Here is a 17,478-nt window from a genome sequence, read left to right as displayed (position 1 = left end):
CTACATACCTCTTTGCAGATTAATCTGCCCGCTGTCCCCTGATCTGAAGTTTACCTCTCCTCAGATGGCCGAGAAACAGCAATATGATCTTAACTACGCCGGCTAAAATCATAGTAAAAACTCAGGTAGATTCTTCTTCAAATTCTACCAGAGAAGGAATAACACACTCCGGTGCTATTATAAAATAACAAACTTTTGATTGAAGGTATAAAACTAAATATAATCACCATAGTCCTCTCACACATCCTATCTAGTCGTTGGGTGCAAGAGAATGACTGGTAATGGCAGTTAGGGGAGGAGCTATATAGCAGCTCTGCTGGGTGAATCCTCTTGCACTTCCTGTTGGGGAGGAGTTAATATCCCATAAGTAATGGATGATCCGTGGACTGGATACACTTAACAAGAGAAATGAAGCATTTTCAGCCCCCGCGAGCCTAACAGCCCACAGGGAAAAAGTCAAATTTTAAGGTAAGAAAAATGTTAAATTAAAATGCATTATCCCAAATATGAAACTGACTGTCTGAAAAATAAGGAAAGTTGAACATTCTGAGTCAAGGCAAATAAATGTTTGAATACATATATTTAGAACTTTATAAACAAAGTGCCCAACCATAGCTAGGAGTGTCACAAAAAATAAGATTTACTTACCCCAGGACACTCATCTACATATAGTAGATAGCCAAACCAGTACTGAAACGAGAATCAGCAGAGGTAATGGTATATATAAGAGTATATCGTCGATCTGAAAAGGGAGGTAAGAGATGAATCTCTACGACCGATAACAGAGAACCTATGAAATAGACCCCTTAGAAGGAGATCACTGCATTCAAATAGGCAATACTCCTCACATCCCTCTGACATTCACTGCACGCTGAGAGGAAAACCGGGCTCCAACTTGCTGCGGAGCGCATATCAACGTAGAATCTAGCACAAACTTACTTCACCACCTCCATCGGAGGCAAAGTTTGTAAAACTGAATTGTGGGTGTGGTGAGGGGTGTATTTGTAGGCATTTTGAGGTTTGGGAAACTTTGCCCCTCCTGGTAGGAATGTATATCCCATACATCACTAGCTCATGGACTCTTGCTAATTACATGAAAGAAACATATATTTAAAATGTAATATTAATACATAAAGCGCCAAACCATAGCTGAGTCTTAAATAATGAAAACATACTTACCTAAAGACACCCATCCACATATAGCAGATAGCCAAACCATTACCGAAAAAGTATCAGCAGAGGTAATGGTATATAATAGTATATTGTCGATCTGAAAAGGGAGGTAGGAGATGAATACCTACGACTGATAACAGAGAACCCTTATCACAGAAGAAATCATAAAAATCAAGCACAAACTTACTTCACCACCTCCATAGGAGGCAAAGTTTGTAAAACTGAATTGTGGGTGTGGTGAGGGGTGTATTTATAGGCATTTTGACGTTTTTTTGGGAAACTTTGCCCCTCCTGGTAGGACTGTATATACCATACGTCATTAGCTCATGGACTCTTGCCAATTACATGAAAGAAAATGCATTTATGAATACATAGAATATATTTAGCTATGTGAAGAACATTGGAATGTGAAATATTCATATTTTCTTGTCTGGTTAGTGCACTTTATATTTTCATGTACGGTTAGTGCAATTGAGAATAAGCTTTCGAGTTCTCGAGCGATTAGGGTGTTTGTCCTCCCAGCACACTTTTGTTGCTCCATTGACTTCTATGGAGGAAGATGTGAATGTGCATGATATACCTGATGCTCTCAAAAAGCTAGAATAAGTACTTATAAAAAAAAAGTTTACTTTCAACTAGTAATACGAGTGCTACCAGATACGTGCAAAAAAAGCTTACTTCTAGCGGAGTTAGTTCGCGAGCGCTAAACAAGAAAATGTTTAGTGATGAGTGGAGGACAGAACTATCCCTTTTTATCTCTTAAGGAAGTTTGATACATTGAAGCTATCTATTCTCATAACTAGCATTTAGTATACAAGAATAGTGAATAAATCAAATTGCTTACCTTGAAACCTTCTGCTACTAAATGTTGAATTTGAAAATAGGGAGTCCTGAGTATCAGTAGGAATGCAGTAAAGCAGATAGTACTCTAGGTGGCGCCACAGAATGAACAGACAGGTTTCTATGATATCTAGGAAGATTATCAGTAAAGGAAAACAATTCTATGACAGAACATACAGACAAGGGTTACTGAAGAGATTTTTTTTGTACTTTAATGCATTAGATAGATGCCTTTATCCTAGAGTTGCAGCAGAAAGCTAACATATACAGTAAACAACCTGCCACCTGTAGCTGAAGACAAAAGCCTAAAAAAACAGCATTCTTCTGGCAAAGTGCATCTAAATTCGATCAACATTCCAATCCATTTTTGTGCAAGGAGCATTGCATTTTATTGAGGTTTTGATAGGTAAGTGTCATTAGGATTTACTTTTGTTAATACAGCCTAGAAAAAAACAAAACAAACAAAAGCACATTTGGCAACTTTGTTAAACAATGTATTCCCATGTTTGACTAGATGTTTATTATTGTTTACATAACGTGGAAGGTTTTACCAATTCAAACAGCCCCTCTTCTAATAGATTGGAAAGGTAAAGAAAAGTAAGCAATAAAGTTTAAAATCATCTGAACTTGCATGCAAGAAATTCTGAAGGATTTGGTTTGGTGCCCTGGACTTAGTATATATACAAGCATCTGTGGGCACCAAAGTACATACTGGCCTTATTATATAGCTTGATCACAATATACGTCCCATGCCTGAACTGTTCTCTCAGTCCATCTTTAAAACAATTTCTGTAAACTGACAAAAGGATACAGGAGCAGACAGACAGTAACTTAGCTCTGCTGTTGATGAGTTTGACCAGTCTTCTCCGAGCCAAACTATACTTCTGAGTGGTTGATATTTTATCTACACCAACTGGCATTTCCGATAAGCATAGCTAGGATAAGGAGATAAAGAAGAGATAAGAAGGCAGATGAATACAACAGATCTTTTTTTATAAATGTATGATAACAGCAACATAACAGGTGCTTACTAGGGAGCACTTAGTATTTCACACTAATTTGGCACTAAAGTCTTTTAAAATGCACACCATATTTTCCAATAAAAAATATATAAACACAAATGGTGGGGAAAAAAATCATCATCAAACTGGTGGTGGTGAACATGATTATCATCAATCATGCCTTAAAGGGATATGAAAAAGAACATTTTTGTTTCATGATTCAGATAGAGCATGCAGTTTTAAACAACTTTCTAATTCTATTAGCAATGTTTCTTTGTATTCTTGGTATCTTGTCGAAAAGCAGGGATGTATGCTTAGGAGCCGGCCCATTTCTAGAGCACTATACGGCAGCAGTTTTGCAAGAATGTTATCCATTTGGAAGAGCACTAGAGGGAAGCACTATTTCCTGCCACATAGTGTTTCAGATGCCTACCTAGGTATCTCTTAAGCACAGAATATATCATGGGAACAAAGTAAATTTAATAGTAGAAGTAAATTGGAAACTTTTTAAAAATGATATGCTCTATCTGAACCACAAAAGAAAATGTTTGCGTTTCATATCACTTTAAAGGGATAGCAAACACCTTGTAATTACAAGACAGTTATGTTGTGTTGCTGTAGAAAAATATATCAGTAAAGCCTTAACGTTTTTAAAACAAGTTTAAAATTTAAGTAATCAATTTTCAAAACTTAACATGAAAAGGTCAAAATAAATAATGGAAATACACGGCAAAGTAGTTTGATTATGCTTAACGAAACATTTTACATAAAAATATCAAGGTGTTTACTGTCTCTTTAAGGGATTTGGGTTTAGGATAAATAGCAATTTCTGCTACCTTTATACCACAACCACATCAAATGGGCTAAGCTTGCAGGGAGAGCAGGCCATATCTTATCTCGTCCCGTGGTATACACAAAGACCGATTCTTAGATAGTCCAACTGAAAAGGAACATTTAAGTACCCTCTCCCATGTCCGACTAGGAGCGCAAATTACTTTTTAAAAAAAATCTTTTCTATAACCAGTACTTATTGTATGTACTGACATTTTCAGTACAGATGGGGATAGAACAAGTAAAACAATCTTTTTTTTTATATGACAAGTAGCTCCTTTACCTATATTTTGTCAAAAATGTAATACCCCACAGCAGGTAAAATGAATAACTGGAACACAATAAAAGGTTGAAACACCCCCACCCCAGTACACTGTTTCTTTAACAGGAAAGTCACTGTGACATCATCACACATGTATGTCACAGTAAGTTTCCAATGGAGCTGACAATAGGGAAGGAGACTGCAGTTTCCATTCCCAGCTGCAATGCGGAAGTCTTCAGGATCTGCACCAGAAGGGGGGGGCACCCTGGAGGACATCACATAATCCTCCACACTGGCAGTTAAGAGGACTAAGAGTTGCTATGAATTATTTCAGAGAGCAAATTTTTCTCATAAAATCTAAAACGCCAGCTGATATGATGTAAATAATTGGTCACTAAAGGTGCTGTATATTAGGGAGCTAAGGTTCACAAATCTACCAACTGCTTCCTGGAAACAAAGGAAGTACAGTGAAATCGCAGAGCGCTACTTTGTAAAGATGGCATAAAATATGTCACAATTAGTGAAACATTGATCATATAGATGTGATTAAGAAAGGAAATGCCTTCTATTTCACAAGTCAAAGTCCCATCTTTACAAGTAGGAAATAACCAATCAACCTATCAGTAAAAAAATATGCTTTTTTTTTTTATCAAGGCAGATATAATTATCTCCAAAATCTGTCTTTGAAGCTTTTGGGTACCTCTTTGATTTCATCAGGAGGAAGCTGTTCCACATTTTGCAGCTTGCTGACACTCTGCCTGTGAATATCGTAGTAAGTGAAGAAGTCGTTAGCACTTTGTTTTAGAAGGTATAGCACAACACCTAATCCTGGCAAGCGCCAAGAGGGAAGGATGGACACTTGGGAGTCTGCAGGAAAAAAATAAATTGTAGTTAAAGCACTTTATAAAAATAATATCTATTATATATATAAAATAAATATATATATATATATATATATATATATACACACATACATACACACTAAAATATAAATGGAGCAGTAGTTTATAGTTCTAAATTAACCCCTTAACTGCTGAGCTATTTCCACCCCTATACTATGCTGTTTTGGAGTTTTTAGATGCTACTAACATTTAAGACCTACTGTAGCCCAATTTTCAGAGAGAAACCCACACATAAGTTTTTTTTTTATCAGAACCAGCAGATTCAAATTATACAATATTATATATATTTTATGAATATATGAGAACAATGTTGCAAAAAATGGTGTGTGCGCTTTTTTTTTCTCTAAGTGGCTATCAAGATTAAAAGGTATTTTCACAACACGAGTGAAATGTAAATTTTTATGAATTAAAGTGCCCCTGTTTTTAATCGGATTTTTAAAAACGGGCACTTTATTATCTAAATTTACATTCACTTTAAAGAAGGGGCTTTAAGCATAGTTATATAACTTTTATGTGCTCATAGGGGCTCCTATGCGCCTCTACTCAAATAAATGCACATTTATTCACACAAGGTGATCACTATTAAAACCTATATAGGGGCTTTGTTTTAAGAAGGGCTTCTGGGCTTGGGGTTCTCTAGGGTTTTTTGGTGGCATATTTTAAGTGCTTAGAGACCCTGTCATTAAAATAAAATAGATTAACACTTTAATAAACGAGGTCGCAAACAATGGTGTTCCCCCCTAAACTCTATAGTTATGTGCACATAGGTGATCACTATTACCACAGTGATCACCAGACGATTAAAACTTATACAGGGGCTTTATTTTAAAGAGGGGCTTATGGACTTTATAACAAGGGGTCAATGAGGCTTCTTAGCCTTTTTGATAGCTTAATATAAGCGTAAATGTATTTTAAAATGTGTGTTTTTATTTTTTTTGAAAAATTGTGTTTTAACTTTACATGCCCAAAACACACTACTTGAGAGAGCAGACACTTGCCTTTTACACAGCAAGTCTTGGGTGTTTATAGGGCTTAAGGCAGCTGAGATGGTGTGGTTTAAACCCCCCCCATCCAGCTCCCTTAAGCTCCTAACTGCAGCCCACACTGTGTCCGAGACTGGTGATTCCCCCAGCAACGTTGGGCCACCTCTGTAAGGGAAATTGCAGAGGGGCTGAGGGTTTACTTCCCTAAATGACAACACATGGTGTTTATCTGTACTAAAGACAGCGTGCATAAAGATCATGTGTCATCATTGGCACTAAAACGGTTAAGTATTTAAACCTATAAACATTCCTAAATTTTTAACAGCTTTGTCAACCACTGCATTAAGGGAGTATTGTATAAATTAATTTCTGAGTTGTAAAAGGACATTTAATCTCTTGCTGTTTCCTGAAGCCAACAAGCTATGTTGCTTCCTCACTGCCTTGCTGACACTGTAAAATGTCCATAATGTTTTTAGCCTTTTATCAAGCTTCGCTATTGTTAAATGCACAATACCCAACAATGGAATGCAAAGAGAGACATTAGCAGAAAGCCTGGAAAGATTAATTACCTTGTCTTGGCCCATCTCTGCTAGTACTCTCAGCCAAACTTGGAGTAAAGAGACACACTGTCTGCTGAAAGGTTGGTGAGGTCTGTATTATAAGGGACTGACAGTATTCCATCACGTTAGAAGAAATCTACACAGTGAAAGAAAAACATATTTGTAAGTATCCATACACTTTGTACACACTGATTGTAAATAGCAACCCTGTCATTGCACAACTGCATTAAAGGTTTAATCATGTGACTAAAACCATAAATAACACAATCTTCCAGTTTATGGAACTACTGGCTGCTTACATTGCAGTACTTTTGTCATTCACATTTCTATACCTCACCTGCTGCATGGCCAGCTCCATGTCATCCCTCTTGCTCACTCTGTCTAGCTGAGGCACATCATCTTGTAGCTTGAGCTGACGAAGTCTGTCAGATCCTCCGAAACGCGTTAGTAATCCCAGACACTGGCGCTAAAGAGAACGAAACGTAAAGTTAGGCATAGATTAATCAAACTGCTCACAATCATCCAGCAATGCATTAGGACTTATAGTTAAAATTAAATGTATTTAAAGTGACATGATATGCAAAACTTTTTTTTTTTTAAATTGATGTCACTGTACTGAATAAACCAACTATCCCTATGAGCAAGTGAGCACTTCCTATTAGTATCACCTTACATTTAAACAATTTTATTTAGCTATATTTCACACCACCCACCCACCCACCCACCCAAAAAAATAAAAATATCATGTTAAACTGCTGCTTTTTCAAATGCAGGTTAGGGAAAAATGGGCAATATGTCCTTTCAAGCAACTGAAAGATAAAAGAATAATTAAGTAGATAAAAATAAATTACTTTCATAAACTTTCAAAAAAATTCTAAAAAATTACAAGAACATTTTTTTTTACGGATTTAGATAAAAACAAAATTTATTTGGTAAAAAAGTCTGGTGAAAGTAAATTAAAAAGTTAACACTGTTGTTGTAACAAATGAAAGTGCTGCATGTGGACTAAAGGCATATAATATGGAATGCTTTTACCAGATCAAAAGCATTATTGTAAGTACCACGAGAGTTACTACTGGCGAGTAAGAAGACATTTACTATTACTAGAATACTAAATTACTTGAAATTTCAAAATACTATTAAAAATCCCAGCTTTGTTCAAAAAGTAGAACTTAACTAAGTAATATCGGTCTGGCACACAAATATTCTTATTTATTGGTTTGACACTTCTGTAGATTTTGTCAAGTGTCAATTTGAAAGCTTGACTGAAGTTCTCATTCTGAAGCAAGTATTTTTAGATCCTTATAACTACTATCTGCTAACACTGAAATAGCTGCTATTTTTTTGTTTTTATTCTGCCACTCAAGTCAATATTAAAAAGTTTCATGATTCAAATAAAGCAGGTCATTTAAAAAACAACAACTTTCCAACATACTTCCATTATCAAAACTTGCACATTCTATTTATATGCACACTTTGAGGCTCCAGCTCCTACTGAGCAGGTGCAAAAGTGCACATAATATATGTATAAGCATTTTTAGACTGGCTGACTGCTGTCAAGTAATACAGGGGAAGGGAAAATTGGACTAAAGTGATTGTTAAGTTGCAACATTTTGGTTGATTATATATGTAGCCTATCCGTCTATGAGCAAAGTTGCTAAGTTTCTTTTGTTTATAATTGTTTCTAAATCTGATATATGAATGATGTAAAAAGGACATGTTGCCGTGCCTTGTTCCTCCCCATGTTGTACTTCCTGCTCTAAGATATGCATCTAGGCTCACTTTTAGTTTGGAAGAACAAGAAATCACTCGAGTATGCACTATAGATGAAGGGGGCAGATTAGATAAAAGTCCTGGTCACCTAATGGCCAGGATTTTAACTGGATGAAAACAAAAACGTCACAGGAAAAAATAAATACACAGAGCTGGTTGGAATACGGGACCATAGGAATCCAACGTTGAAACAGTAATAACTTTAATGTAATGGTTAAATTCATGAATGAAAGTACTATTTACTTTTCAAAAGCAAGCAAAAGCTGGTTTGAGAGTTGCGCAACTTTACAATGACTTTAACTTTAAAATTTGAATCTGAAGTGAGCAGTAGAAAATTTTCTGGCAAAGTGCTATAACATTGTCTTTTCATTGTGTATTTGTCAATTATTCGATTCTTCAGTTTTAAGTGGTCCTTTAAATAATAAATCGCCTAGTCTCACAAAACACACACACATATATATATATATATATATATATATATAAAACTATACACAAAAAATGAAGAAAGAATTCAATCCATAGGTCAAATGAGTGAGTTAAAAACAACTTTATTTGTTATCCATTAAAAAGTCCCTGGAGGGGTCCTACAGCAAAGAAACAGAGCACTGTGTACTCAAGCTGACATGTTTCGGCTGTGTGCCGTAATCATAGCTTGATTGAGTGCATCAGTGCTAACCATTTAAAAACAGAATTTATGCTTACCTGATAAATTACTTTCTCCAACGGTGTGTCCGGTCCACGGCGTCATCCTTACTTGTGGGATATTCTCCTCCCCAACAGGAAATGGCAAAGAGCCCAGCAAAGCTGGCCATATAGTCCCTCCTAGGCTCCGCCTACCCCAGTCATTCGACCGACGGACAGGAGGAAATATATATAGGAGAAACCATATGGTAACGTGGTGACTGTAGTTAGAGAAAATAATTCATCAGACCTGATTAAAAAACCAGGGCGGGCCGTGGACCGGACACACCGTTGGAGAAAGTAATTTATCAGGTAAGCATAAATTTTCTCCAACATAGGTGTGTCCGGTCCACGGCGTCATCCTTACTTGTGGGAACCAATACCAAAGCTTTAGGACACGGATGAAGGGAGGGAGCAAATCAGGTCACCCAAACGGAAGGCACCACGGCTTGCAAAACCTTTCTCCCAAAAAACATAATTTATGTAAGAACTTACCTGATAAATTCATTTCTTTCATATTAGCAAGAGTCCATGAGCTAGTGACGTATGGGATATACATTCCTACCAGGAGGGGCAAAGTTTCCCAAACCTCAAAATGCCTATAAATACACCCCTCACCACACCCACAATTCAGTTTAACGAATAGCCAAGAAGTGGGGTGATAAAAAAGTGCGAAAGCATATAAAATAAGGAATTGGAATAATTGTGCTTTATACAAAATCATAACCACCACAAAAAAAGGGCGGGCCTCATGGACTCTTGCTAATATGAAAGAAATGAATTTATCAGGTAAGTTCTTACATAAATTATGTTTTCTTTCATGTAATTAGCAAGAGTCCATGAGCTAGTGACGTATGGGATAATGACTACCCAAGAAGTGGATCTTTCCACACAAGAGTCACTAGAGAGGGAGGGATAAAATAAAGACAGCCAATTCCTGCTGAAAATAATCCACACCCAAAATAAAGTTTAACGAAAAACATAAGCAGAAGATTCAAACTGAAACCGCTGCCTGAAGTACTTTTCTACCAAAAACTGCTTCAGAAGAAGAAAATACATCAAAATGGTAGAATTTAGTAAAAGTATGCAAAGAGGACCAAGTCGCTGCTTTGCAGATCTGGTCAACCGAAGCTTCATTCCTAAACGCCCAGGAAGTAGAAACTGACCTAGTAGAATGAGCTGTAATTCTCTGAGGCGGAGTTAACCCGACTCAACATAGGCAAGATGAATTAAAGATTTCAACCAAGATGCCAAAGAAATGGCAGAAGCTTTCTGGCCTTTTCTAGAACCGGAAAAGATAACAAATAGACTAGAAGTCTTACGAAAAGATTTCGTAGCTTCAACACAATAATTTCAAAGCTCTAACAACATCCAAAGAATGCAACGATTTCTCCTTAGAATTCTTAGGATTAGGACATAATGAAGGAACCACAATTTCTCTACTAATGTTGTTGGAATTCACAACTTTAGGTAAAAATTCAAAAGAAGTTCGCAACACCGCCTTATCCTGATGAAAAATCAGAAAAGGAGACTCACAAGAAAGAGCAGATAATTCAGAAACTCTTCTGGCAGAAGAGATGGCCAAAAGGAACAAAACTTTCCAAGAAAGTAATTTAATGTCCAATGAATGCATAGGTTCAAACGGAGGAGCTTGAAGAGCTCCCAGAACCAAATTCAAACTCCAAGGAGGAGAAATTGACTTAATGACAGGTTTTATACGAACCAAAGCTTGTACAAAACAATGAATATCAGGAAGAATAGCAATCTTTCTGTGAAAAAGAACAGAAAGAGCAGAGATTTGTCCTTTCAAAGAACTTGCGGACAAACCCTTATCTAAACCATCCTGAAGGAACTGTAAAATTCTCGGTATTCTAAAAGAATGCCAGGAAAAATGATGAGAAAGACACCAAGAAATATAAGTCTTCCAGACTCTATAATATATCTCTCGAGATACAGATTTACGAGCCTGTAACATAGTATTAATCACAGAGTCAGAGAAACCTCTTTGACCAAGAATCAAGCGTTCAATCTCCATACCTTTAAATTTAAGGATTTCAGATCCTGATGGAAAAAAGGACCTTGTGACAGAAGGTCTGGTCTTAACGGAAGAGTCCACGGTTGGCAAGAGGCCATCCGGACAAGATCCGCATACCAAAACCTGTGAGGCCATGCCGGAGCTACCAGCAGAACAAACGAGCATTCCTTCAGAATCTTGGAGATTACTCTTGGAAGAAGAACTAGAGGCGGAAAGATATAGGCAGGATGATACTTCCAAGGAAGTGATAATGCATCCACTGCCTCCGCCTGAGGATCCCGGGATCTGGACAGATACCTGGGAAGTTTCTTGTTTAGATGGGACGCCATCAGATCTATTTCTGGAAGTTCCCACATTTGAACAATCTGAAGAAATACCTCTGGGTGAAGAGACCATTCGCCCGGATGCAACGTTTGGCGACTGAGATAATCCGCTTCCCAATTGTCTACACCTGGGATATGAACCGCAGAGATTAGACAGGAGCTGGATTCCGCCCAAACCAAAATTCGAGATACTTCTTTCATAGCCAGAGGACTGTGAGTCCCTCCTTGATGATTGATGTATGCCACAGTTGTGACATTGTCTGTCTGAAAACAAATGAACGATTCTCTCTTCAGAAGAGGCCAAAACTGAAGAGCTCTGAAAATTGCACGGAGTTCCAAAATATTGATCGGTAATCTCACCTCCTGAGATTCCCAAACTCCTTGTGCCGTCAGAGATCCCCACACAGCTCCCCAACCTGTGAGACTTGCATCTGTTGAAATTACAGTCCAGGTCGGAAGCACAAAAGAAGCCCCCTGAATTAAACGATGGTGATCTGTCCACCATGTTAGAGAGTGTCGAACAATCGGTTTTAAAGATATTAATTGAGATATCTTCGTGTAATCCTTGCACCATTGCTTCAGCATACAGAACTGAAGAGGTCGCATGTGAAAACGAGCAAAGGGGATCGCGTCCGATGCAGCAGTCATAAGACCTAGAATTTCCATGCATAAGGCTACCGAAGGGAATGATTGTGACTGAAGGTTTCGACAAGCTGTAATCAACTTTAGACGTCTCTTGTCTGTTAAAGACAGAGTCATGGACACTGAATCCATCTGGAAACCCAGAAAGGTTACCCTTGTCTGAGGAATCAAAGAACTTTTTGGTAAATTGATCCTCCAACCATGATCTTGAAGAAACAACACAAGTCGATTCGTATGAGATTCTGCTAAATGTAAAGACTGAGCAAGTACCAAGGTATCGTCCAAATAAGGAAATACCACAATACCCTGTTCTCTGATTACAGACAGCAGGGCACCGAGAACCTTTGTAAAAATTCTTGGAGCTGTAGCTAGGCCAAACGGCAGAGCCACAAACTGGTAATGCTTGTCCAGAAACGAGAATCTCAGGAACTGATAATGATTTGGATGAATCGGAATATGCAGATATGCATCCTGTAAATCTATTGTGGACATATAATTCCCTTGCTGAACAAAAGGTAAGATAGTCCTTACAGTTACCATCTTGAACGTTGGTATCCTTACATAACGATTCAATATTTTTAGATCCAGAACTGGTCTGAAAGAATTCTCCTTCTTTGGTACAATGAAGAGATTTGAATAAAACCCCATCCCCTGTTCCGGAACTGGAACTGGCATAATTACTCCAGTCAACTCTAGATCTGAAACACATTTCAGAAATGCTTGAGCTTTTACTGGATTTACTGGGACACGGGAAAGAAAAAATCTCTTTGCAGGAGGTCTCAACTTGAAACCAATTCTGTACCCTTCTGAAACAATGCTCTGAATCCAAAGATTGTGAACAGAATTGATCCAAATTTCCTTGAAAAAACGTAACCTGCCCCCTACCAGCTGAGCTGGAATGAGGGCCGCACCTTCATGTGGACTTAGAAGCAGGCTTTGCCTTTCTAGCTGGCTTGGATTTATTCCAAACTGGAGATGGTCTCCAAACTGAAACTGCTCCTGAGGATGAAGGATCAGGCTTTTGTTCTTTGTTGAAACGAAAGGAACGAAAACGATTATTAGCCCTGTTTTTACCTTTAGATTTTTTATCCTGTGGTAAAAAAGTTCCTTTCCCACCAGTAACAGTTGAAATAATGGAATCCAACCGAGAACCAAATAATTTGTTACCCTGGAAAGAAATGGAAAGTAAAGTTGATTTAGAAGCCATATCAGCATTCCAAGTTTTAAGCCATAAAGCTCTTCTAGCTAAAATAGCTAGAGACATAAACCTGACATCAACTCTGATAACATCAAAAATGGCATCACAGATAAAATTATTAGCATGTTGAAGAAGAATAATAATATCATGAAAATCACGATGTGTTACTTGTTGCGCTAAAGTTTCCAACCAAAAAGTTGAAGCCGCAGCAACATCAGCCAAAGATATAGCAGGTCTAAGAAGATTACCTGAACACAGATAAGCTTTTCTTAGAAAGGACTCAATTTTCCTATCTAGAGGATCCTTAAACGAAGTACCATCTGACGTAGGAATAGTAGTACGTTTAGCAAGGGTAGAAATAGCCCCATCAACTTTAGGGATCTTGTCCCAAAATTCTAATCTGTCAGACGGCACAGGATATAATTGCTTAAAACGTTTAGGAGTAAATGAATTACCCAAATTATCCCATTCTTTGGAAATTACTGCAGAAATAGCATCAGGGACAGGAAAAACTTCTGGAATAACTACAGAAGATTTAAAAACCTTATTTAAACGTTTAGATTTAGTATCAAGAGGACCAGAATCCTCTATTTCTAAAGCAATTAGGACTTCTTTAAGTAAAGAACGAATAAATTCCATTTTAAATAAATATGAAGATTTATCAGCATCAACCTCTGAGACAGAATCCTCTGAACCAGAGGAATCATCAGAATCAGAATGATGATGTTCAGTTAAAAATTCATCTGTAGGGAGAGAAGTTTTAAAAGATTTTTTACGTTTACTAGAAGGAGAAATAACAGACATAGCCTTCTTTATGGATTCAAAACAAAATCTCTTATATTATCAGGAACATTCTGCACCTTAGATGTTGAAGGAACTGCAACAGGCAATGGTACTTTACTAAAGGAAATATTATCTGCTTTAACAAGTTTGTCATGACAATCAATACAAACAGCTGGAGGAATAGCTACCAAAAGTTTACAGCAGATACACTTAGCTTTGGTAGATTCAGCACTTGACAGCGATTTTCCTGTAGTATCTTCTGACTCAGATGCAACGTGAGACATCTTGCAATATGTAAGAGAAAAAACAACATATATATAAAGCAAAATTGATCAAATTCCTTAAATGACAGTTTCAGGAATGGTAAAAAATGCCAAAGAACAAGCTTCTAGCAACCAGAAGCAATAAAAAATGAGACTTAAATAATGTGGAGACAAAAGTGACGCCCATATTTTTTCGCTCCAAATAAGACGCCCACATTATTTGGCGCCTAAATGCTTTTTGGCGCCAAAAATGACGCCACATCCGGAACGCCGACATTTTTGGCGCAAAATAACGTCAAAAAATGACGCAACTTCCGGCGACACGTATGACGCCGGAAACGGAAATAGAATTTTTGCGCCAAAAAAGTCAGCGCCAAGAATGACGCAATAAAATGAAGCATTTTCAGCCCCCGCGAGCCTAACAGCCCACAGGGAAAAAGTCAAATTTTAAGGTAAGAAAAATGTTAAAATGCATTATCCCAAATATGAAACTGACTGTCTGAAAATAAGGAAAGTTGAACATTCTGAGTCAAGGCAAATAAATGTTTGAATACATATATTTAGAACTTTATAAACAAAGTGCCCAACCATAGCTAGGAGTGTCACAGAAAATAAGACTTACTTACCCCAGGACACTCATCTACATATAGTAGATAGCCAAACCAGTACTGAAACGAGAATCAGCAGAGGTAATGGTATATATAAGAGTATATCTTCGATCTGAAAAGGGAGGTAAGAGATGAATCTCTACGACCGATAACAGAGAACCTATGAAATAGACCCCTTAGAAGGAGATCACTGCATTCAAATAGGCAATACTCTCCTCACATCCCTCTGACATTCACTGCACGCTGAGAGGAAAACCGGGCTCCAACTTGCTGCGGAGCGCATATCAACGTAGAATCTAGCACAAACTTACTTCACCACCTCCATCGGAGGCAAAGTTTGTAAAAACTGAATTGTGGGTGTGGTGAGGGGTGTATTTATAGGCATTTTGAGGTTTGGGAAACTTTGCCCCTCCTGGTAGGAATGTATATCCCATACGTCACTAGCTCATGGACTCTTGCTAATTACATGAAAGAAATAGCCTCCGAAGAAGCAAAAGTATATAATTTAAAAAATTTGGTCAACAGGAACCTCATTCTTGAAGGCCCATGTGGAAGCCACAGCCCTAGTGGAGTGAGCTGTGATACTTTCAGGAGGCTGCCGTCCGGCAGTCTCAAAAGCCAATCTGATGATGCTTTTAAACCAAAAGGAAAGAGAGGTAGAAGTTGCTTTTTTACCTCTCCTTTAACCAGAATAAACAACAAACAAAGAAGATGTTTATCTAAAATCTTCAGTAGCCTCTAAATAGAATTTTAGAGCACGGACAACGTCCAAATTGTGTAACAAACGTTCCTTCTATGAAACTGGATTCGGACACAAAGAAGGTACAACTATCTCCTGGTTAATATTTTTGTTGGAAACAACCTTCGGAAGAAAACCAGGCTCAGTACGTAAAACCACCTTATCTGCATGGACCAGATAGGGCGGAGAACACTGCAGAGCAGATAACTCAGAAACTCTTCTAGCGGAAGAAATTGCAACCTAAAACAAAACTTTCCAAGATAATAACTTAATATCTACGGAATGTAAGGGTTCAAACGGAACCCCTTTAAGAACTGAAAGAACTAGATTAAGACTCCAGGGAAGAGTCAAAGGTCTGTAAACAGGCTTGATTCTAACCAGAGCCTGAACAAACGCTTAAACGTCTGGCACAGCTGCCAGCCTTTTGTGAAGTAAAACAGATAAAGCAGAGATCTGTCCCTTCAGAGAACTCGCAGAAAATCCTTTCTCCAAACCTTCTTGTAGAAAGGAAAGAATCTTAGGAATTTTTATCTTGTTCCATGGGAATCCTTTAGATTCACACCAACAGATATATTTTTTCCATATATTATGGTAAATTTTTCTAGTTACAGGCTTTCTAGCCTGAATAAGAGTATCTATTACAGGATCTGAAAACCCACGCTTTGATAAAATCAAGCGTTCAAACTCCAAGCAGTCAGTTGGAGGAAAACCAGATTCGGATGTTCGAATGGACCCTGAATAAGAAGGTCCTGTCTCAAAGGTAGCTTCCATGGTGGAGCCGATGACACATTCACCAGGTCTGCATACCAAGTCCTGCGTGGCCACACAGGAACTATCAAGATCACCGAAGCCCTCTCCAGATTGATCCTGGCTACCAGCCTGGGAATGAGAGGAAACGGTGGGAATACATAAGCTAGGTTGAAGATCCAAGGTGCTACTATTGTATCCAATAGAGTCGCCTTGGGATCCCTGGATTTGGACCCGTAACAAGGGACCATGAAGTTCTGACGAGAGGCCATCAGAACCATGTCTGGAATGCCCCATAATTGAGTTATTTGGGCAAAGATTTCCAGATGGAGTTCCCACTCCCCCGGATGCTCCTCCATCGCCAGGGAACTCCTTGTTACCCCCTGATGGTTGATATATGTAACAGTCGTCATGATGTCTGATTGAAACCTTATGAATTTGGCCTTTGCTAGTCGAGGCCAAGCCTTGAGAGCATTGAATATCGCTCTCAGTTCCATTATGTTTATCGGGAGAAGAGAGTCTTCCCGAAACCATAGACCCTGAGCTTTCAGGGGTTCCCAGACCGCGCCCCAGCCCACCAGACTGGCGTCGGTCGTGACAATGACCTACTCTGGTCTGCGGAAGCTCATTCCCTGTGACAGGTTGTCCAGGGTCAGCCACCAACGGAGTGAATCTCTGGTTATTTGATCTACTTGTATCGTCGGAGACAAGTCTGTATAATCCCCATTCCACTGTCTGAGCATGCACAGGTGTAATGGTCTTAGATGAATTCGTGCAAAAGGAACTATGTCCATTGCCGCAACCATCAAACCTATTACTTCCATGCACTGCGCTATGGAAGGAAGAAGAACAGAATGAAGTACCTGACAAGAGCTTAGAAGTTTTGATTTTCTGGCCTCTGTCAGAAAAACCTTCATTTCTAAGGAAACTATTATTGTTCCCAAGAAGGGAACTCTTGTTGACGGGGACAGAGAACTTTTTTCTATGTTCACTTTCCACCTGTGAGATCTGAGAAAGGCTAGGACAATGTCCGTATGAGCCCTTGCTTTTGACAGAGACGACACTTGAATCAGGATGTCGTCCAAGTAAGGTACTACTGCAATGCCCCTTGGTCTTAGCACCGCTAGAAGGGAC

General features: G+C 38.4%; 1 protein-coding gene across 1 annotated transcript in view; it reads right to left on the bottom strand.

Annotated features, from left to right (window-relative positions):
* The window catches only part of NUP205 (nucleoporin 205), a 373,309-nt gene that overhangs the window by 42,194 nt on the left and 313,637 nt on the right, over positions 1-17,478 (bottom strand). Inside the window, exons 32-36 of the mRNA XM_053719689.1 lie at positions 6,890-7,018; positions 6,562-6,688; positions 4,808-4,974; positions 2,825-2,948; positions 2,018-2,143 (exon numbers count right to left, since the gene is read on the bottom strand). Coding sequence (XP_053575664.1) covers positions 2,018-2,143; positions 2,825-2,948; positions 4,808-4,974; positions 6,562-6,688; positions 6,890-7,018 — 673 coding nt within the window. The remainder of the gene's footprint in view (positions 1-2,017; positions 2,144-2,824; positions 2,949-4,807; positions 4,975-6,561; positions 6,689-6,889; positions 7,019-17,478) is intronic.

Source organism: Bombina bombina, chromosome 6 (assembly GCF_027579735.1).
Source record: "Bombina bombina isolate aBomBom1 chromosome 6, aBomBom1.pri, whole genome shotgun sequence".
In the NCBI taxonomy this organism is placed as follows: domain Eukaryota; kingdom Metazoa; phylum Chordata; class Amphibia; order Anura; family Bombinatoridae; genus Bombina; species Bombina bombina.
Note: the sequence above shows the minus strand (reverse complement) of the source record. Positions and strands in the feature narration are given on the sequence as shown.